Source organism: Cygnus atratus, chromosome 13 (assembly GCF_013377495.2).
Source record: "Cygnus atratus isolate AKBS03 ecotype Queensland, Australia chromosome 13, CAtr_DNAZoo_HiC_assembly, whole genome shotgun sequence".
Lineage (NCBI taxonomy): Eukaryota > Metazoa > Chordata > Aves > Anseriformes > Anatidae > Cygnus > Cygnus atratus.
The window spans coordinates 679,559-702,271 of record NC_066374.1 but is presented as its reverse complement, the minus strand read 5'-3'; the positions used below and the strand labels follow the sequence as shown (position 1 = coordinate 702,271).

General features: G+C 38.0%; 1 protein-coding gene across 3 annotated transcripts in view; it reads right to left on the bottom strand.

Moving 5' to 3' along the window:
• GRIA3 (glutamate ionotropic receptor AMPA type subunit 3) overlaps positions 1-22,713 on the bottom strand; it is a 154,704-nt gene that overhangs the window by 76,939 nt on the left and 55,052 nt on the right. For all 3 annotated transcript variants that reach the window (XM_035541848.2, XM_050713416.1, XM_035541849.2), the window contains one exon: positions 126-313. In XM_035541848.2, coding sequence (XP_035397741.2) covers positions 126-313 — 188 coding nt within the window. The remainder of the gene's footprint in view (positions 1-125; positions 314-22,713) is intronic.

The following is a 22,713-nucleotide window of genomic DNA, read 5'->3' as shown; positions in this document are numbered from 1 at the left end:
TGGCCAATCAGTGGAACTCAAATCTCAATGAACATTCAATTAATTTCTAGAAATAGATGCTTCTGGAAACGCAAAGGAAGTCTGTTATATAGAGACCACAATGCGTGAAAAACTTAAAAACATACCTGTTCCAAAATGGTGTTTATTCTGTCTACTTCACAGTCAATTAAGTATCTTTTTTCTTGTCGCCTGTCCATCTCCTCTATAATTCTTCTGAATTCTTGAACATCCTTTATGCTTCCTACAGATCTGGCTGTCACTTGCCAGTTGTTCTGAACTGCTGCTTCCATAATTGCCTGGAGAATGGAAAATCCTGTAGGGGAAGAGACAGTGCAGCCATTTAAAAACAGAACAAATATAAAAACTACTTTGGATGTTTGACAAAGGGTTCACAAAAAAATTATGCCGTCTAAAGGGACACAGACTCACTAATAGCCTGCAATTGCTTCATTACTTGAGAAAGCAACAGTGTTTGCTATTTCTGCTATGCCACTGCCAAAGTCACTGACTTCAGCAGAATTGTTTGTCAGTATATTACTGTGAGGCGTATCAGAATCTGTCCAATATATCATATTATGACCCTCTCAGGGATATTTATGGTCGTGCTGGGGTCCATGCCAGCTGAGAATAGGAGCCTGCAGCCATTACTTGGGCAAAAGTCCATCCATTTCAAGAACCAGACAGAAGGGGTAATTTGCCTGTGCAGACTGCAGCGATGGGTCATTAACTGGCAAAGATCCAAGCACTGCACAAGAATGCCAATTAAGTCATTGTACTGGTTATTGGAGCCCTGAACCACGGGAGAATATTTTACTGACGTTCACTTTGATTTCAAAAAATGTACAGTGTATCAGCATTAACTACACTTTCAATGCTTACATTGAGGTAACACCAACTCATTTAGCACCTGAAACAGAGGAGAGAAGCAGCATAGACTCACCAAAGCCTGCACTGTGAGGAATTATACCAGCAACAGCATTTCATTTCTTGTGAACAGCTGTGCCTGGGCTGCAGACAGAATTCAAGTAAAATCCCCAAGTGAAAGATGGTGGAACTGGGAACGGTAACCTTCAAGTCATGCTATGTAAGAACCATTGATTTGCATCCCCTTATCATATGACGTAGTTGAGAATATGGTGAATTACCTGTTTTGATTCAGGGAAATTCAATTTTTTGCATCATTCTAATTGTTTCAAATCTGGGTGGATGCCAGTCAACGACAGAGTCCATCTACCCCAAACCCATAAAGTGGTTTCCAGTGTGGTTTATTTGTACAGAAGCATCCACGTGAGCTATGTTTCTGTTCAGATAATTTATATGCAGAACTTTCAGTCCAATCATTTAGTCATACTGTGGATTTCTCCAGCCAGGCTTGAGAAGCTAAGAATGCCTTTACACCTACAAACACGTTCACAAACATACATGCTCAACAGATCAATTCACTGTGCTCTGTGATAAATAGTTCCCTGTGCTCCCAAAACTGAAAAGACTTTGAGCTCCACAAAAACAAAATATTCTCTGTTTTTAATTGTACCAATAGCTATCCTGAATTCAGCCGTCATTGTAAGGCTACAGTGATAACAAACAACTTGTGCTGAAGTCTGATCTTCCGCAGCCTGCACTAAATTTGTCGTGACTGTCTGAAGCCAGGAGTCACATCATTATGGATACAAACAGGTAAAGAGGGTGATTTTCTAGACTGCAGTTAGATTATTATAATTTACCATATGACTTCCTTAAGTCTCACTCAAATGTCCTCACTTTCCCAACGCAGCCTCCTCGATTCTTAATGTGTTTCCTCATATTAATGTGTTTTATTATCCCATGAAAGGTGGTGGCAATTAATACGTACACTGGTTGGGAATTCTTTCTGGCATCTTCTTTCCCCTGAGACTACTAAAAGGGAGGCATTTACATATGTATAGTACAATGAACTCAGTCTTCCTTAACATCATATTCTACAAAAATGGCTGTGATGTCTGTGACAGCATTATGATTCCATTACATGTAGGAGGAAGATCTAAGCCTAAGATATTTGGTTGGCTACAAATGAGGAGTTTTGATGTGGGAGCATAAATACTACTAATGGGGATTTACAAATACTTTGGGTATAAAGATATGTTTTAAAAAAGAAGTGATTCCAGTAAGCAATGTATATTTACAACTTTGTTTCATCATTCATATGATGTGTAAGTATTTATCATGGTAAGTCTATTTTTTTTCACTCAGAATTGAATAAAATGGTTCAACGGACTATAAAAACATGACAAAGAAAATCAATAGCTCTGTTTTTCACTAGTAACAAATAAAATTATGAATTGTCTAAAGGAAATAAAATGAAAATGAACATGCTGGAGTGCAGGTGCCATTGACTGACTGCCATGTACCCTGGGTTCACTTAACATTTTTGAGTCAGAGCTCATTTTGTCAAGCCTTGAATATCTCTGAAGAAAAGTGGGCAATTTTCCTAATTTTGTTCAACTGCATTGTGGGCACAATTGCATTGTGTGCACAATTGAATTGCATTCAATTGTGGGGTGGGGTGGTTTTGCACACGTGTATTAGTCAGTGGTGAGCATTTCAAGAAAGAGCAAGGTTACTCAGGAGCATTTCTCTGCATGAAAATACAACCATACAAGTCTTAGTGCAAAACCAGTTCTGGAGCTTCATCATTTCTGCCTTCTCTACCTCCTGTTCTCCTTGTCACATGAAATCTTTATAGCCACAGTCCCCTTTATCCTTGTCAGTTCTTGAAATCTCCCCTGTGGTCACCATCCGCACTGTGTCAACTAGCTTTTCATCGGACATCTTCCTCTAGGAAGGCCAGTCCTCTGATCCTGCCCAAAGCCCATTCCTTTCTTTTCAAAAACACCATCCACCCTTCCTGCTTTCAGAGAGGCAACCGAGTTGTTTCTTCAGAAGCGCATGTTCCCAGTTCCCAGGCTCTGATCTCTCTCCATGCCGATTGCCTTCAGCACCATTTACTACATTTTACATTGCTACCTGTCACGTGGTATTTCTGTAAACAACACGTTCCAGGCTTCAGCTGTACTTTACCATTAAGAACGCTGTTACATAAGCTGCATGATTGTATAAATAGAAGGACCATTTTATCTTCAGATGTGAATTTCTTTTGCTCCTTAACACAACAATGTGAGCTGTGCCTGTTCTGGGGCACTGCTTTGGTAAACAGAGGGGAAATTGTACTCCCTGTTTTGTGACCAGACCTGTGCACTGAGCTTTTCCATTTCCTGCCCTCCGGTAAGCACACTGTGAATGCTGCACAAGGGATGCTTGCCCCGAGCACCCTGGAGGTGCTGAACTCTCATGAGTGCCTCTCATCTCATTCACCCTACAGGAAACCAGCCAGCCACTGCAACTATCTCTGTTTTGTAGTTTTTTCTATGGTCTGCATCAGATCTATCCAGAAAGGCTAAAGGACTGATAATCCACAACAGCTCTGCAAAGAAGCCGTGCAGGAAAGGTTTTTGTTAATATTGTTGCTGGTTTATACTACTTCAAATGCTAAAGCCAGAAAGTATCAGATAAGGCAAGAAAAACTGACTTCCTTCTAGGCAATGACAGCATCTAAACAGGCTCACGACACCATTACTAAAATTCAGTGATTGTTCATTCTACAGTCATTAATATAAACACAGACAAGAGGAAAAAATCATTCAGACTCCAGCCTGATCCTTCAAACTCTTTTTTTCTCATTCTGACCTTGGATGTGAAAAAGAAACAGGATGGAAGACATATTTCTCTGGAAGAGCTATTTCTGAGGCTACCTTTTCTGTTGGCACCACATCCCTTTGCTGCACTACATTATTAATGTGTTGGCATTACTGATTTACAATTATGTCTGGTCACTTGATGGCAATGTCCACGCTTGCCAGGTCAGATAAAAGAAACACATTATATTCTGGTTCCTTCTAGCCATGTACTGGGGAGTGGTTGTGATTGTCAAATGCAATCACGCAAGCCAATCTTATCTGCACCTACTAAATGCACAGGCAATCCTGGTCTTAATATTCAAGTGTGTCATTGTCTGGCTTATTCTTAAAATAGTGATGATTTAAAAAAGCTAGCCCTTATCTAAACAGTCCACAAAATGATGGGCTGAAGGCAACTATAGCAATAAAACTAGAACAAAAACAAGTGCCCAGCTCACCACTCAGTGAACTGGAACAAGTATTTTGATTTTTGCTGACTGAGGCTTGCAAAAGAGGGAAAATATTCAATATGAATTTCCCACAAAGCATGGAAAATATCATTTGTTGCAATGCCGTATCTGTGCATTAAACATCCCAGACAGAATTACACTCTTGGCAGTCCTCACTGCAGCTGGACTGAGACACTCATACATCCAGTATCTTCATACTTCTGCCAGGGAACAAAAGCCTGTGTCTTTCTCTTTCAAATCATTCCTCTGATACAAGGATGTCTCAACTGACCCCACTAAAACAGACGAAGAGGACATTTCACTCCTTTTTATCTGTCTGTGAAGCTCATAAAACTTTTCCCACATCCACATAAGCAAAATTCATCTGAGCAATTTGCTCAGCCAAAAGAAATTCTACATATATCACGATTGAACTTATTTAAATAACAGCAATCATTAATGTTTCATGAGGAAATGACCACATTGGAATGTCTGCAGCATCACGTGAGCTCTCACAAGTGACACCAAAGCACTTACTGAGAAAAAATTAGGAGTGATGTAAATAACTCCTTTTCTGAATGTTCCAGGTAAGATCTTGGACCTTAAACTCCTATTAGAAATGAAAAAATCTTTGCTTGCAGTCCCTCTTTCTTTTGCCTTGCTGAGTGCTGAAGATCTTCAAGGGGTATCTTTTCCTGGAAGGCAGCATGTTTGTGCCAGCTGAATGAACATCAGTGCTGATATGAATACTTGTGTTTTCAATCTGTGACATGATCCAAAGAACTAAGATTCTGGTTTATGAGTGAACTTCAGGGATTTAGGTGTGGACTCACATTTGACAAGGGCACAATGAACTCACCAGGAAGGAGGCCATCAAGGCAAGTGCTTCTCCAAGCAAACACAAATTCTGTGATGCCAGCTTACATTAAAGCGTACCAGAGGTCTGAAAGTGGAGATACGCTTACATATTCTGTGTGTTTGGCACTGGGCCTAGCACTAATTTAAAAGCAAACAGCTCAACATATGAGGTATGACTAAAAAACATGTACCCAGCCCAAAACACACGCCATCATTCAAAATCCAAACATGTCAGTTAGGTAAATATCCTTTGGCTAACTTGTGTCCATGTAATGATTTTACAGTGGTGGAAGAAGCAATGAACAAGCTGCTAAAATTGGTCACCAGGAAGAGATGTAGCAAGTAAGTAGTACACTGGAGTGCTCCCTCATCCAACAGGTGCAAGTTCAAATCATTAACTAAAAGCTGAATAAACACATTCCATCTGTTTTTGATCTGATCACCTCTATCTGGCAACCAACACGTGATGTGTTGCACTCTGATGTTCTGGTATCAGACAACCTTCTAGACCAAGTCGCAAACACACTCTATTATTGTTTTTTTCTTCTGCTTTTTCTATTCGGTAAACCTCTAGTCTATCCTGTACACATATTATATTACTGCAAACTGTCATCCATAAACACAGAAATCTACACAAACAGACATGTCAGCTTGGTTGTGTGAATGTGAACTTGCCTGGCTCTAAAGGAGAATTTACAGGAACCATATGGTCTGCATTTGTTCAGGATGGGATGTAGCTAAACATGTAGGAATTCAGACCTGCTGAATGCAAGAAAAAGACTTTTTTTTTAAAATAAAAAGAAAAAAAAATTCTTTCTGAATGCTTTTTACCTTGATCTGTTCTTCTATAACACTCTTGCATCTAATTCACCCCACATTTTACTCAAGTTTTAGGTCAGTGCAACTCAGTGTTTTTGAATGCAGCTGTGCCGTTGTAAAATGAGAGTAATGCAGTAAGGAACCAGAGAGCACAATAACCAAGGTCAGACGTAAAGATGCCATAAGCAATGCTGTCACTTCTGTAAGAGAACTTTTACATATGACTTTCACGATGTTGGCAGGTCTCCTAGCATATGACAGATAGGTATACCTCAATACAATAATATGATCCGAAGTTTATCGAAACAGCTGTGTTCTAGTTTTAGCCTTGCTATGTCAATCTTTATTTCAATTTTTCCAAATGAAGAATAATACTTGAGCTATTACAGTCTCCTGGATGCAGATGGGTAACAGAAAACAGATGAAATAGAGACATTTTAAAACAAGACTACGTTCTGCTTGAGGAAAATATAACAGGTAAACAATTGTGCAGAGAAGACAGAAGAACTAGCACAGAAGATCAAAGAAAAAAATGTATTTTGGGAAGTGACAGAAGGTGAAGAGCGATGTGTTGTTTAGTGGGCACAGGCTGTAGGGTATCATTTGTGTACTTATTATTAAGAACTTTTGATGCTGATGCTATCAGAAGGCTGACGGAGGTAATAGTGAGAGCATGCTGTCACCAGAGGATGATGAGATTTGGGAGGTGTGGGCCTAGGGGTAGGGAAGGAAAGCCCTCCCAAAAGGAAAACATTTTTTACAAAATGCAAATGGTGAAATGGTAAAACTACATTAACATTAAAAATAATTAACTTCCAAATTTCAGGAAATCTTCATACAAATAATTAAACTGCTTAAGTACAGTGATTTCATTTGCCAAGTTCTACACTGAATCCAGGACTTTCAGGTCTCTCTCCAGCAGACCTGAAAGCCTGAAACTATGAAGCAAGCACAACACTGTCATAAATACAGTGGGATTCAAAACTTGGAGTTTAACTCCAATGATATTCCTGCCCAACACCAATTTCCCTGAGTGCTCTGAATTGTCCAGCAAGGGCACACTCCAACTGACATCAGCAAATTCAGAATAAACCATTTGTTTTGTACCGTCCTGCATCCTACTGCTGGGTGTCAGGAAACCAACAACATGTATCATAGCCTTGTCTAAATGCATCCTTCTGTAGTGGCTCCACTCATTCTGTTCACCTGTGACCACTTCTAACCCCTGATCATACTGTTTTGGAGCCCCGTTTACTGCCTCTAAAGGGAGCGAGCTGGAATGTGTCCACACCGTGCTCTGGGGCCTGCAGAACAGCCCTCAGCTGAAAAGCCTTTGAATGATGTAATCAGAATAGAAGATCTTTGGGGCAAAAATGGAGAAATCAAGATATTACCAACCACTTCCTTCAGACCACTAAAGTTGGGTTCTGTCATTACTCCCATCCATTGGTTACTGAAGAAACCAGATCTGGCCACCCTGGACAGAACCTCAGCCGTAATCCTCTTGATGTCAGATGTCATCAAGTTGACCAAAGTCAGGCCTAAGTGAGATGCTTTGGCCTTAGTCTGTCCTTAACTCCAGGCACATTTGGATGACAACCTCTTAGGTTTTCTTTCTAGTTGCGAGAGAGAGACCATGCAAAAGCAGTGCCATTTTTCTATGTTTGTAACACAGAAAATCAGCGGAAGATAATACAGACATGAAACTGTGTAAGGCATCATTTTGTAGGAATCACTCACAACCTGTACCTGTAATTGAGAAACTAAAAGAGAACAAAAATCCCAACTTGTCGACTAGCACTCAACTGATGAGGCTAATTACTGCACTTTAAAAATACATACCTAATTGTGTTTACATATTTATCTCAGCAAAAAGACTCTAATTAGGAGTCACAGTTAGCAATTATCAGGCTGGAAAAGAAAACCTAACTTGTCTGCAAGACAACCTAAGTACATTCCATGTGAAGCCAGTTCTCAAAGGGAAAGCTTAAAAAAGCCAAAATCAGAGCATGTGAAGATATTACAAGACACATGGTGAATCCAACTCAGTTTCTGGCGACAATAGTGACTTTGAGGGGATATATTTGGCTTATTTTATCACTTGGAGAAAAACGGGAAATGAAAAGCTGCAATAAAAGCAGGCTGCTGCTTGGTGATGAGCCAAGCTGTTGAACTACCTTTCTCAAGGCTTGACTGGTTGATCTGAGTGGAGTGGTGTGATGAACACTGATTTTACCTAGGAAACAAAAGGTCTGCTCCTGTACACAACGCTAATACAGACCTTCTCATTGGCACTGATACAGCTATGTGGATTTCCTTCCTCTCTTCAATAAGCCTGCAGAACTCCTGATCTATCAGTGCCTCATTGACACATTTCAGCCTAGCTTCATTACTTCAGAAGCACAGGGCATGGACTTCTATCTCCCACAGAGTCTATACTTAACACAAAGCAGTGCATATCATGGGAGATATTTTTATATCATTCAGTTTTCAGAAAAAAAATCTTAAAAATATATTAATAATGTTAATATTAAATACATCCCTAAGCTCTGCAAATTAACAGATCTACTATCAACACTCCCATATGAAATAGACAAATAATAAATTCCACAAAGAATGAAAAATGATTCATCCTATACCACACAGAGAATTAGTAATAGGGCCAAAATTCAAATTCATGTTCTCCTGATTCATTTATCTAGGATTTATTTTTATGTCAAGCGATAACATAGTTGAACATATACTTTTAAAGATTCTTATACTGCCTACAAACACAGTAGCCAGTGAAATTACATAGTAAAACCATCATTGTGCTATATCAGAATCATTTTGTATCTGATGTTATTTGCTAGAATAAATGGAAAGCTACCTAGCCCCTACTGAACTGGGATACTGATGGAAAGAGTTGTTTATTATTCAGGGTAAAGTTGCACATTTTTGACACAGCTACAAATAAACTTAAAAGGAAAATATTGTGTGAAATTATCATTTGAGAAAGGGAAATAAAATTGAATTAATTTTAAATCTTAAATAACTTCTTTAGCCAAAACAGAATATTAGTGCATTTATTCTGATACATTGGAATAGGGAAACTTATCCTCTTATCAACAGCAGAGGATTTCGAAAATAGCTAAAACTTGGCTTCACTTATCTCTGCATTAATCTAAAGAGCTAAAAATGTATTTTCAATGTATGCTGCAAATTTAAAATTATTGATAACACAAGTTAATTCTTTGCCATGATACACACAGGGTTTTTAGCATGAACGTTCAAGAGCATTGCTGCCTGCTTTCTCTTAAAAACATGTTGAGAGCTGCTGAGTCTAAGAAATGATAAATATTATTCCTTTGAAGAAACAATCACAGGAGATTATGGTAATCAGACTATGAACTGAAATACACATTCATCACAAAATACAACTAGGTTCACCTCAGATAAATGTCTTGGAAAAAATTATGCTAGTTGAACTGTCCTCAAACATAGTAAAATTGTTCTTTCTATCTGACCTTCAGTCAATCATGTTAGAAACATATTTATTCCTGTCCCTAACCTTTATCTATACTTTCTGTTTCTCAAACTACCTGAGCAAACAAATCTTTTGCCTCTGAGATTTTTCGTTAACAGATGCTATCAGCCTTTCAAAGTCTCTCTTCATCAACATCTCACCCTTTGGTATCCAGCATTTTAATTGCCCTTGCATCTGGAATACGTCTCATGTCCCAGCCTGTAAGTTAAGTTCCTTTTATTTATTCTGAACATTAAAAAAATATAGCAATCAAAGGGTGAGTGCTGATTTTAAAAATATTCTGAAATTTAAATGACTTTTTATGATAATGTGAATGATAATTTATGGATCCATCTTCATGGCCTGCATGTGTGTTTCTTTTCAGTCACTCTGTTACTTCTGCCTTTTTATTACCAATAGCTAGCAACATGGAGCTTTTATACAGCACTATTACCTATATTTTTTCAGTTCAAGCATTTCTCTTCATAACAAGCACGTATTCATTAATTACAAGGTCTCATATTAATTTAAGACAGATCTGTACACCTCCCTGACTACTTGGCCTGAACTGGGCTTGAACACACAAATACAGTTCCACTGCAATGACCAGAGCACCAGATATATATCACGTAACTTCCTTCATACTGATTCTTGCTGCAGTGAGGCAACAGTATGACAATTTACAAAGTTAGTAGATGGTTTGCATGACATCGATATACACCACGACACCTGACCCAGCGTAAAGCTTAGGGGTAACAAGTCACTTTTCAAGACATTTAACGCGAACGAGGAGGCAGAATGAGTATGTATGGACTCAGTGCTCTACATCAGTGACCCAACACCATTACTTCCTGCACCATCGTGCTCTGGACATCAAAGAGACTTGGTTTATTCTGCAGGATGGTGACACAAAACAGGCTCACATCACCTACAGAGCAGAAACTGCCAATTGTCAGTCAGGAGATTCCTAGATCTTTACCTGCTATTGAAGAAAGATAGTAGAGGGGAAACAATGCCCTGTTAATATGCAGTTCTATAATCCTATTTGAATATTAAAGGTCTGTTTCATTATATCAAAACAACAACAACAACAAAAAAAAACATTAATGATTTTAGCATTAGCCATCCCTTCTCTGCTAACACACAGATTATTTTTTGGCTGCTGCTTTGTATTTTGCCACTTCCAAATACAGAGGTTGTAGTCAGTATGCTTAGATGGGGGAAAACACAGATTTAAGTATCTGTGGGCAGTTACTGCGTATGCTATTCCTAACTTAGCTCACGGAGGCAACTTAGATGAAATATTATGCTGGAATACATGGAAATGTGTGAACATTCCAGCATAGATATTCACTAAAGGAAGACAGGAATGTGATTCAAAACTTTAGCTCTGCCTCCATTTTTTCAAGTTTTGATGTGCTCACTTGGGGAAGGAAGGAGAGGGAGAATATTCTTGGGGTCGGCTCCACACTTTAACAAGGGCTGGGTTTCAGATCCAGATTTTCTAGTTTGTGATCACAGCATACCTCCTTCCAAGACATTATGCTCAGGGATTGGATATTTTCTTTTCCCTGTGGTGCCATCCCCTTCATTTTTATGCTCCACAAATAGAATTTGCACAGGAAGGCATAACACAATTTTGAACTATCAAAAAAGAAAAAAAAAAAAGGTAACATTAGCTAGGCATGGACAGAGTTTGCCTAACTTATTGCTCTGATAATTGATGGTTTAGAAAGACTAATCTGATGGGCTTCATAGAGAAACAGAACTCAGGGAACAACATATGGCTTCAAAGGCAATTTCAACAAAAGCTCAACCTTACCATATCAACCCACCTTAGACAAAACTGATTCTGCATATAAAGGACGTGTCAATAGACAGGCATATAGCCTCAAAATTTGTCCCCATCTTAGCATAAATGTACACTACTGCATCACCATGAACATGGAACAGTATCAATAAAAGGTTACAAGTGTTTCATTCACCGTGTGCCCATGGTAAATGGTTAAGACTTACATAACCTAGAAATGGAAACAATTTGGTATGTGAAAAAAAAAATCATGCTTTTGCCTGTGATCCTTTCAGAAAAGGGTTCATGTCACAGTGCAATGTAGGTAACATTTTCACAGGTATCTGCCTTTCATTTCAAAAGTGACTCGGGTAGGATGGTAGGAGTAGATTTTTCAGGCAATTAAGATGCAGTTGCTGAAGCATCTGAACAGGCAGGGTATCTGCACTCTGATGATTTAACTTTAAGGCATGTTGGTGCTTAAGGTACTTTTCACAATGTGCCTACATTTATGCTGAAACCCTAAATACCTCTGAAAGACCTGTCCTATGTGCCTTTGTAAATAATTTATGAAAATAGGATATGCGTAGAATACGTACATTGTGGCCTGCTTAAAAAGTGACACAGAACTCTACAGAATACACTATTTAGTTATTTCATTGCAACACGTTCAACAAGTGCACAGATAAGCACTACCTGACTAAAAGGGTTGAGCACATATCTGAGAAAGACTATCAGTGGTTGCAGAGTGGCAGAATACATATTACAAAAGGAAGGGGTTGCATCTAAGCTACAAGCTCCTTATTTTCATAATATGAAACTAAATTGTTCTTAATGTTTTCTCAGAGTTGTTTTGTAAAATTAGGAAGCTGCAACAAAAACATCCTTGGGATCAGTCAGCCTCAGTACTCCACTTACTTTGGGCTTCGCACCCAATTACACTGCCAAGTGTTTACTCTTACTTAAAACGTTTATATGTTATTTGAATATTCAATCCAATCTTCAGTGGAACAAAAGAACTCTTCTATTCCATTTGTTCTGACATTACCCTGATACATGACTACTCTTCTGTGACTCCAAAGCCTCACAAATCTGATTGCATGCTTAGCAAACTACAATGATAAAACATGCAAAAAGTTTTGTATTATCTAATCTGAAATAGAAACTATATAGTGAATGGTGCACAGAGCTAGAAGCACAAACACTTACGGTCCTTATCATTCAGTTTATCATTACTGTAGTCATTCGGGCAGAGAAAGGTTTCACAGAACAAGTGAGGTTCCTGATATACAGAATGGGAAGGTTGTAAGGGTTTTGCACAGATGAAAGCTTAAAAACAAAAGTTTATCATTCCACCACTGCCTCCTTCAGTTGGGTGGCACCTGTTGTTTGATGTTTAGTCATTATTTTTTCCCCAAGTAAACTAAATAAGATTTATTTTAACGCTTTGTGCCACTGTAATAATCTCTGTGCAGGTATGAAAAGCAATGAAAAACCAGGTCGGTCACGCCTGTGAGCAACTGGTATTGAATTCAATAAAAAAATTCCATCTATCCTGACTAATTATTAATGTGGAGACGTTCCAGGCTCAAAATATAATGGTAGTGATTACTCCAGGGAGCTGGTCTCCTCTGACTGTTCTCAAAGCTAACCCTCTCCTTGCAGTGAAATATCAAGCCAACACCTTTCTTTTTTACAAGAAAATGTTCTACTCTTTTTTTCTGAGGAAAAAAAAAAAAAGCAAACATTTTAAAAGCATATTCTTTAAATACTGGGTTACTATGACTGTGCTATACAACTACAGTGTATCAAGAGGTCATGAATCACATTCTGTGCTGCTGTACAGACAAGTTAGCCTTAGCTATTATTAACAAAATAGCTTAATAGCTTAGCTATTATATTAACAAAAGCAGCAAAAATTTTGTCCCTATTTAAAAAAGTCTACACTGTGCATCTCTGCCCTTATTCTTTGGATAGCCCTTTTGGCTGTGCCGGTAATGGAAATCTTGTTGGTGTCTTCACTCCTGTCTACCAGAAACAGCACTGTTGTTGACTCCCTTGCTACACCTCATGTCTTCTGCTCATTTACTTGCCCCATCATTATGATTCACTGCTATCACTTTGGATGATGTGGAACTGAGGGTTGATTAAAAACAAATGCATGCTGAAAGATACAAAGCTGAGATTATGGTCCTACCATGTAGCATTAGTGGATCTGCCACAGCAGACCTTCAGCCTAACTTAAGCACACTCCCAAATGTCCTTTGTATTTAGGACTCCAGAGAGGGTTAGATTTATGCCATCATCTATTCCTGAATAGCAGAAGAGAAACAACCTGACTTTCCAGTTTCTCTGCCTTACATGTAACACCAGTACCTTATTTTCCACATACAGGAATATTTTCTTCTCCCTCTTACATCTTGGAACAATAACACCCTGGGAGTGAAGCAGGGAGAGAGATAAATGAACTATATATTCTCTAGATCAGCTCTTTTCCATTCCCCATACAAGAAAAGAGATTTAAAACGCTGTCAATGACCACAAGCCTAAATATGCTTCAGCTAGAGACATCTGGAATTTTTGTGGGAATTCTTACTTCTGAATATGTCAGCCATGTTCCTGGAGAAATTATATGTGTTGCTCCTAAAAGGGTTCACAGAAAGACTGTGTTTGGTTCTAAGCATATAATTCCGAAAGACAAACCAGGACCTCATGCCATTCAGAACTTAAAAGCAAGCAATTTGCAACATTTTTCATGTAATGCTTTTGCTCATCAGGTCATGACCACAAAGTGGTTCGCAACGCTTCCTGTCAACAGCTATACAGAACTCATTTACAGTCTAGACCTACAAATATTTATTTTGAGGCACACTTAGGAATCACTAAGTGATCACTAAGGAATCACTTAGGAATCTAATCACCTAAGGAATCACTTAGGAATCACTAATCACACTTAATCCCAAATCCTGAACACCCCTCCAACAGCACCAGGTTCCAGGGAGCTTTGCCATTCACTGCAGAGGGAATGGCATCAAGCACTATGTCAAACTGCTTACACTATTAAACACGTATCAGCAAGGCAATTCTGTGATTTTGCACCACATGTGCTGCAGTTTTTCCACTGGGCTAGTGGCTTATTATTTCATGTTACATGCAATAAACTGGCTGGTCTCTTGAAGTTAAAAATTATCTTGTTAAAATTAAAGTTAAAATTAACTTAGCCATCTGCAGTACATTATTAAAGAAGAAGCAAAATGATGTTTTATTTTGTTATATAGAAAAAACTGGAAGGCAAGCCTCATCACCTGTATTTGTCAGCTTTATAAACTTCAACTCATCTTTCTTAGCTCCCTCCTGACAGATGTCTTCAAACACCAGGACTCTAATTTGAACCAGCAGCACTTACCAAAGTGGAAACTCATGTCTGTTAACAAGAAATCAGTATGTAGCTGTCAAGGCTTATCAGGAGTAACTTAGATCTTTCTAAGCAGTTGATTTTATAATGGTCAAAGAGAGAAAGGGTAAATTTGAATCCCAATGATCATCTTTTAAAAAGTCACAAAGAGCATTTCTGGTCCATGGATTTCAGCATTTCAGGTACATGGACAACAGACATGAGATTCAAGCAGCATGGAAATGCCCAATACACTAGACATACCTCCCATCAGCTTCGCTAGGAATTTTGCATGCAGCTGAACATCTGGTGTGGCACAGGAAAGCTCTTTGCTATCAGACAATCTTTTGATTTTTCTCTTAAATAAACACTGAGTATTGACAATGTGAGAAAGGTTTCACTCCCTACTGAAGCTTCATTTCCTGCATCCTTCACATAGCTCCTCAGAGCAACAACACTGATCTTCAGACACACACTGGATCCACCTCTAGCACCACAGGAGTGCCTTGCAATACTCAGGGAGCTTCTGCAGCAGCTGTCTTTCAGAGAGTGCCTTCAATTTCCTTCTTGGCATCTCAGGACCCAGGTTGTGGTTTCTCTTCCAACTGTTCCAGAATACCACTACTAGCACAAAGGAAGGCAAGAGATTACAAAGGCTCAGATGTGGCAGCACCCAGACTATGCTAAAGCTGTTGTTCCACATCCAGGTGGAACATGGTGGAAGCCAGCTCTTCCTTCCTTTGCTGGATGTACAGACTGCATCCCTCTACACTGAGTAGTAAATAAAAGCACAGTGCCTGTATCTGAAATACACATACTGACCTCAGTGATGCATTGCTAACTGGCTATTTCAAGTGTTTTGTTTTGGGGCCCAGGTGGGGCAGAAGCTGTATAATACTTTTCTGGCTGGTTTGTTCTGTTCCAAACAGGATGGCCTTTATACTGAATGGTCAGCAAATCTAATGGTTTTAAACAGTGAAACTGATGCACCCTGACTGTGCTTCCCCCACAGAAGGTGAGGCTCCACTGGGCATTTTCAAAGCAACTCCTAGCAGCTGAATGCAACAATCCTATGGGAAAAACAAGTGGAGTTGGTGCATAGGGTAACTTCCAGGCACAGTTAGAGAATGAAGCTCCAATACATAAAGTTAGAATACAATCACAGAATCACTGAGGTTGGAAAAGACCCTTAAGATCATCAAGTCCAACCCTCCACCTAACACTGCAAATCCACTGCTAAATCATGTCCCAAAGTGCCACATCCATATGTCTCTTAAATACCTCCAGGGATGGTGACTCCACCACTCCCTGGGCAGCCTGTTCCAATGCCTAATCATGCTTCCTGTGGGGAAATTCTCCCTGATATTCAACCTAAACCCCCCCTGGCAGAACTCAAGGCTGTTTAAGGCTAAGTTAAAGGCTCGCCTCTTAAACTATACACTTCTATAAACCGTAGAGGAAGAAGCTGGTTTTACCTTACAATTTGACTATGTCTAAAAAGACCAGAGGCCTGGAACAGGGACAACTTCTCCTTACAACACTGTGGCAGGTAGCTCCTTTCTTGACCCAGTGGCTAGAATGCAATAGCATGCAGTGCTCCTCTGTGATCAGGTTTCTGGAAGAAACACCAACTTTTGTGTCCTCTGCAAGGAGTACAGAACAGCTTGCTTTCCTGGCAAGGTAATTTTTTATTACTTAGCTAAGTGGATTTTGGAGCCTCTATTCTGATGCTTGGGATTTTTGCTTTGAAAACTGAACAGGACAAAGGAAAAGCTGTCATCAGTTTTAATGGAATTTTTACCATGGTATTTGTGAGGGCTTCAACAATCCCGATGTGAGAATGAGTGATACATGCCATTAGGGCTAAGAGATGAGACAGTCTCGACACAAGATTTTGTCTGTGTTCATCTACTCCATCTGCAAAAACACTCTCACCTCTAGAAGGCACAACTATGTACCATGGCTTCACCTGACCCCTGCGGTACCACGGCACCATTCATCTCCAAGAGACAAGACAAAAAAAACAGAGATGAGGCCGACTGTCTGGAAAGCACCCTGCAAGAAATATGACATTAAGCAAAGCTGACTGCTTCTTGTCTGAGGGTTTTCTTGCATCTGGGTGGAACAGACTTAGCTCTTAAATAGATGAGGCTCCTTATGATAGGTGCAGTTCAGACATCTGTGCCTGATAAACTTTCCTTATGTAAATACAAACTAATAGTTGGGGCAAAGAGAAAACACCAATAAAATAGTATGCTATTAGTCACCTTGCTAACTTACTGTTTAAATGAACAATACTCATGAATTCTACAAAGATAATATATGATCAACACTGCACAAAAGCATGTAAAAGTCATATGGAAAAGATTGCACTGAGCAGAAAATAAACATTTAAAATAGTCTGATCCGTACCTGAAAAATCGTAATCAAAACTTTTGTTATATCTGTCTTTGCATAAAGCGTTAATGATAATTTCATGCTTTTTATTTAGGAAATATGTATCTATATATAATAATCATTTATACCTACAAATGATTGATGAATGCCAAATAACTTTATATACTGTAGAAGGGCAGTAAATCTGTAATTTAATGATTTAAAAATCATTGCTAAATACTAATTTTGCTTCTTCAGCAAACTTAGCATAGGACAAAACTTATGTTTACAGTTTCATAACCATAATTAAAAAAAAATATTAATACAACAAAATTAAGTGTTGATGATAACAAATGAAGGCAGGTATATAAATAATTCTAGTCTCAGTAAAATCATATCCTTGCATAGAATATCATAATATTTAACTGAGATGTGAAGATTGCCAAAATAAGGTCCTAATGCATTTATTTTGGCTAAAAGCAGTGTGTTTACTGCAGTCTTTTTTCCATAAAGTGTGGCCATTGGCCATTCTCAAATAAATTAAAAATGTTTTTTGATGCACTGCATGAAACACACATGGGCACAGAACTTCATTTACTGTTTAGGGAACTGTCCTGTTAGAAATTCCCACTCCCTTAGTTCAGTAATAGAGCTGGTGATTTGGTGATTTTTTTTTTTTTCAATAAGCAGTACATTTACTGAAAGGATAGAGCTACAGAGCTTTGGGAGGGGAGAGGACCACAGCTACAAGTTAGTTCAGGCCAAGCTAAACTTATTATTTTGACTGAAAGAATGAAGAAAAATATTTCTTAAAATGATTCTTCCAGACTTTTCATTTCAAAATTTGAACAAAGATTAAACAAAAGGTTATTTTCAAAATAATGTGAACCAGATTTTCCAGATAAACTAAAATTGTTCAGTGTGGCCCCAAATGAACTTTGTAATGTTTGTTTTGCTGAACATTTCCCACTCCTTCCCAGGTTCTACTTGACTTGAACAAAATTTTTTTCCGAAGCTTTATTTCTGACAGGAAGGGGAGAAAATACACAGTTATTACCTATGTTGAAGAACCTATTGTTATATTACCACAGAATAAAGTAGAAAGCCCTGGAAAGAAAACGAGACAAAACTGTGAACAGTAAATTGAGATTATGACACTGCATAAAGGAATACTCTGTAAAGGACAGTAATTGGAAAAAACTAAAATTTTTAGTTTTCTAATGAAAAGTAAAACTAAAATGTACTAGTGTTCGGCTTTTCTTTAACAAATATGTCCCTAAAAATCCTTGAGGAATCACATAGAAATTATTAGAACATTATTTTTATTAGTTTATGGAAAACTAGATTCCCTTGTGACCCAGCAATTTCTGCTTCTATTGCTTCTAGACTCTGTGGTCTGTATGACAATTGAGGCCATTATGCTTCATATTGTAACTCTTATATTTAAAGTAATAAAACTGAAACTAATTCTCAATTTTGAAGCAAAACGTTCCCATCCTTTTGCCTTCATTCTGGCGTAATAATCAGCAATGACTTCTTTAGTAGCTCTTAAGAACCACCATCATGGTAGATGCTGCCGAAACTCAAGGCCAGAAGAGATCCCCTTCCCATTCCCAGTAACAACTGCAGATTAAATACAACAGCTAGGTGGATTTTTACCATCTGAATTCAATAAAAGTGTAAAGAATAACCATCAGAATATTACAAAGTGGCCCACAATAAAAATTCTCATTATTGACACAATTAACTCATTGCTCTTAAGCAAACATTTTAAATAGCATTATTTATATGAAGTTGTAAATATCACTTGTCTGGGATTAGGAAAAAAGAACACATTTGAATATAAAAATTTGGAGAATTTTTCATCTTCTTTTATAATCATGGTTTTTATGTCTGTGTTACAATTTTGTTGCTGTTTCCCCTGAACCTGTAATGAAACTATTTCAAAATACGTGAGGTCAAACCTTTACCTGTTTCTAACATGCAATGCTTCACTTCAAAAAAAATGTAGTGAATGGCTTTTGCTATGCTCTGAGGCATATTCTGATTTTTACTCAACTGAACCAACTTAGTTACCTTCAGCAACACTCCGTATCCCTTACTGTAGAAGTTTTAATTTTAAAAGCACTTTGACAAAATCCAGCTTTATAGTCAGAGGGAGGACACTGAAGCCACAAAAACATCATCTGCAGAAAAATGCAAAGGAATGTCCTGTAAACCAAGATTCTATCTGTGCAAAATGAATAGCACTTAAAACTTAGGAACAAATAACAGCATGGCTCCCATTAGCTTTCTATCCATTATTTTCATGGGACACCCAATAAAATGTTATAAGGATGTGGCTGGCATGTAAAATTCACTACAAGTCCGATGATGATGTGTTTATATTGTCTACCAGTTTTTGAAGAAGATCAATCCAGAGATTACTTAAAATTAAATCTAAATGGTAATGGCCTACAGCTGCTTACACTCACTGCGTTTGGCTTCATATTTATTATTAATGAAAACTCAGTGTAATTCTAGTCATTTCACACTTTTGAAGCCACTGTTCTTTATTTGTTCTTCCAGATATATAGTTCCACTATATTTATTAAACTCACTGAAATTATTGCTATCTAAATGAGAATTCATCATCAAACAGCCAGGCTGAATTCTTCCTTTTAAGGAAATGGTCCATTAATGTACAAATATTATTATATTGTTCATATCGAAAGGGAAGCACTGCTTGGTATTATTGACCCTGTGTGCAGCTAGGCTTTTCTCTGATTTGTAGCATAAGGAAAACATGCAAACCAAAACGGTCATTATTCTAATGTATGCCTTTCACATCCATTTTGTTGCTTTCTTTAAGCGTAGCAAAATGGTGCCAGAAAGGACAACTAAATAATATTTACACTAATACAATGTACATGCATCATCTTAAGCCACAATTTTCACTTTCATCAACATATCTACTAACTGACAAATAAGCAATGAAACAACCCTGAAAAATCCTTCAGGGCATTCAAATTCATGTTAGAATGTGCAAAATAACTATCCTTGTTATATTACTATTTTTTTTTCTTGCTGAAGGAGGACAACTACCACACTGTGATGAATGTGTTTCAAATGTTTGTGTTCAAACTGTCTCCACGAAGTGGAATATCTCTAAAACCAACACATACACTAATGTAACAGAGGCAGTTACTTTGCAAGGCTTTTCTAAAATAGCATAGCATGAAACTCGAACTGTCAGTGCATAAATTACCATTGCCTTGAGGCTGCAATAACTTATGCATCCTTGTATTCACCCCCTCACATACCTCCCCTGAAATTCCTCTCTTACAGAACAGTCCAGATCTCCCCCCGCCACCTCTCCCCCTCTTTGTGGCTACCGTAACAATGTCATTACGAGCATGTAGGCTTGCCCATTGCTGTGTAGGTGAGGGAGACATAGCACGGTGTGAAAAATGAGTGAAACAGGAGGGTTTGGGGGGTTATTTTCAAGAAATCTCTGCAAAAAATGTTATTGCAATAACTATATGTTCATATAACTCATTATTATTTGTCTACAGCCAGGCATAATCTGATTTTCTTCCGTTAATAAAATCTTGATCTAATTTCAGGTTATCATTGTCAGCTCATGGACAAAAACAACTGATTGATAACACTAGTACTACTAAGCAATAGGCAATTCTATCTACAGAGCAATTACTGACACCACTGTAGTCAGCTCAAAGGTTTGATCTTGCTCAGTCAATGTCAGACAACTGTTTTTTTTTCCCCACTTTTTTTTTTTTTTAAAGAATGAAGCCTTGTCTTGCTAATAAAAGATACGTTAAACTACCCAAACTGAAGACCAATATTTTCGCATAAAATTGTAATTTCCCCTTTTTTAAGTAGGGTAAAAGAAAAATCATTAAGAAATAAGATTGCAGTAAGTAGCATTATTTGATCTAGAAACACATTTACAAAATTTTTAGTCTTAGGAGCAGATTGTGACACAGTCCAGTCTAGACCATGATGGTGTTATGTGTATATAATGCTGGCGAAATAATTAAACTGCACTGAAAGGCTTTTATACTGCAGTTCTGACTTAAACTCATCAAATTAAATTCTTCATGAATTAATGCACATAGATTGAGGTTGATGGAGTATATGACTTTGACATTTCATAAAGATGAGTGATAATTATGGATTCTTCCATATATTTTAGATTGCTCAGCAGGATGTAATGGCAATTGAAAATTACATCTAATAGAGGAAATATACTGTTTATATCATAACTTTACGCAACATTTTAGTTTATTTGATATATTCTCCCATTAGAACCACCCATACTTGGGTATGAATGATACCTCTCAAACTGAATAGAAGGCACCCAAGAGTTTTAGTAAATGCTTTCCCATGTTAATTCTGAGACTACATTCATTATTTCTATATCACCAAGGGGATCACAGTAGAAATTTACAGTCATACAGAGCCTTTGCTACAAAGATGGCAATAATATGAGTTATCACCACAAACCACCTTGCTAAAAAGACACCTAAAACTGGCTGCATTATTTACTACATTTATCTGATGGCTTCAGGGTGCTTAAAATATTCTGAAGTACCCTGAGAAAATCTTTAAATACCATTGTCATGTATTTTCTTCTCTGGAAAAGTCTTCTTAACGACGGCTTTGTGACCTAGACAGCTTAAGAACAGACCAGAGCCAGTCTTTGGGACTGCTTTATATACCACATATAGAGAACAGAAAGACTTTAGTAGATATTTTGTACATTTCATTAGGTTATACTAGAATAGCTGGAAGGGGCTTTTAATTTACAAAGGGGTAAGGAGCTTCAGCTAAATGCTCATGAGATATTAAGTGTTTATAGCAAACAATACAACTCGGATCTGTCTTTGGTCTACGGTAGTATGGTTCAGTGCTGTGTATGGTGTGGCCATGCTCCTTTAAAAACCCATTCTCAAGTACAGTTGGGTACATTATCAAAATCTGTGTTATCAAAAATGAATTATTGCTCTCCTGAACATGAATAGACTGAAGACATATATTATAGCTTCATAAACAGCAGGAAAAAAAATCACCACACTATAAAAGTTTAGCACTTTATGCAAATAACAGCAGAAATAACACCAGTCCTCCTATATCTGGTGTGTGTACAGCCCCAGCAATTCACTGCATATTATTATTATCAGCATTGACACAAATATCCCCAAAGCAAACACCACCTTAGAAGCTCCTAAAAAAACCTTAACAACCACTGCTTGGTATCTGCTAACCTTTTCAGACTGATGCTGTTTTATCATAACAGCATGGAACCGCGATGCTCGTAGCTTACCAAACATTCACGATCTCAGCACAGATCACTGCCCTGGGGCAGAGAACAGAAGTGGAGCCATGCTTCCAATTGCTACAGGTCTGGTTTACAAAACTGCTCAGTTTCAGGCATGATGCATAAACCCACACTGCTCACTAAATGATTACTATCCTGGCAGAAACACCTCAGCTTCCGTAGACTCAGTCCATTCATCTGGAGGGTGCACAGATTTATTTCTCATGCAAATCCAGATTCCATAGTACACCCAGTTTGCAGAGCAGTGCCTGAGGAATCAAGCCCTAAAAATCAAAGGAGAACCACTCAGCAATAAAGGGGATAGTTTGCCATTGCAAGAGATGAAAATTCTGTGCTTAATCACTTTAATAAATTGAAGAACAGCTCTGACTGAATGCTGCTATGCTCTGCAAATCACTGGCTGGTGATCTGTTTCTTTGGGCTGTTAGCAACCAAGGCAAGTCAGAAATATTTTTAAGTGCAAAGTAAC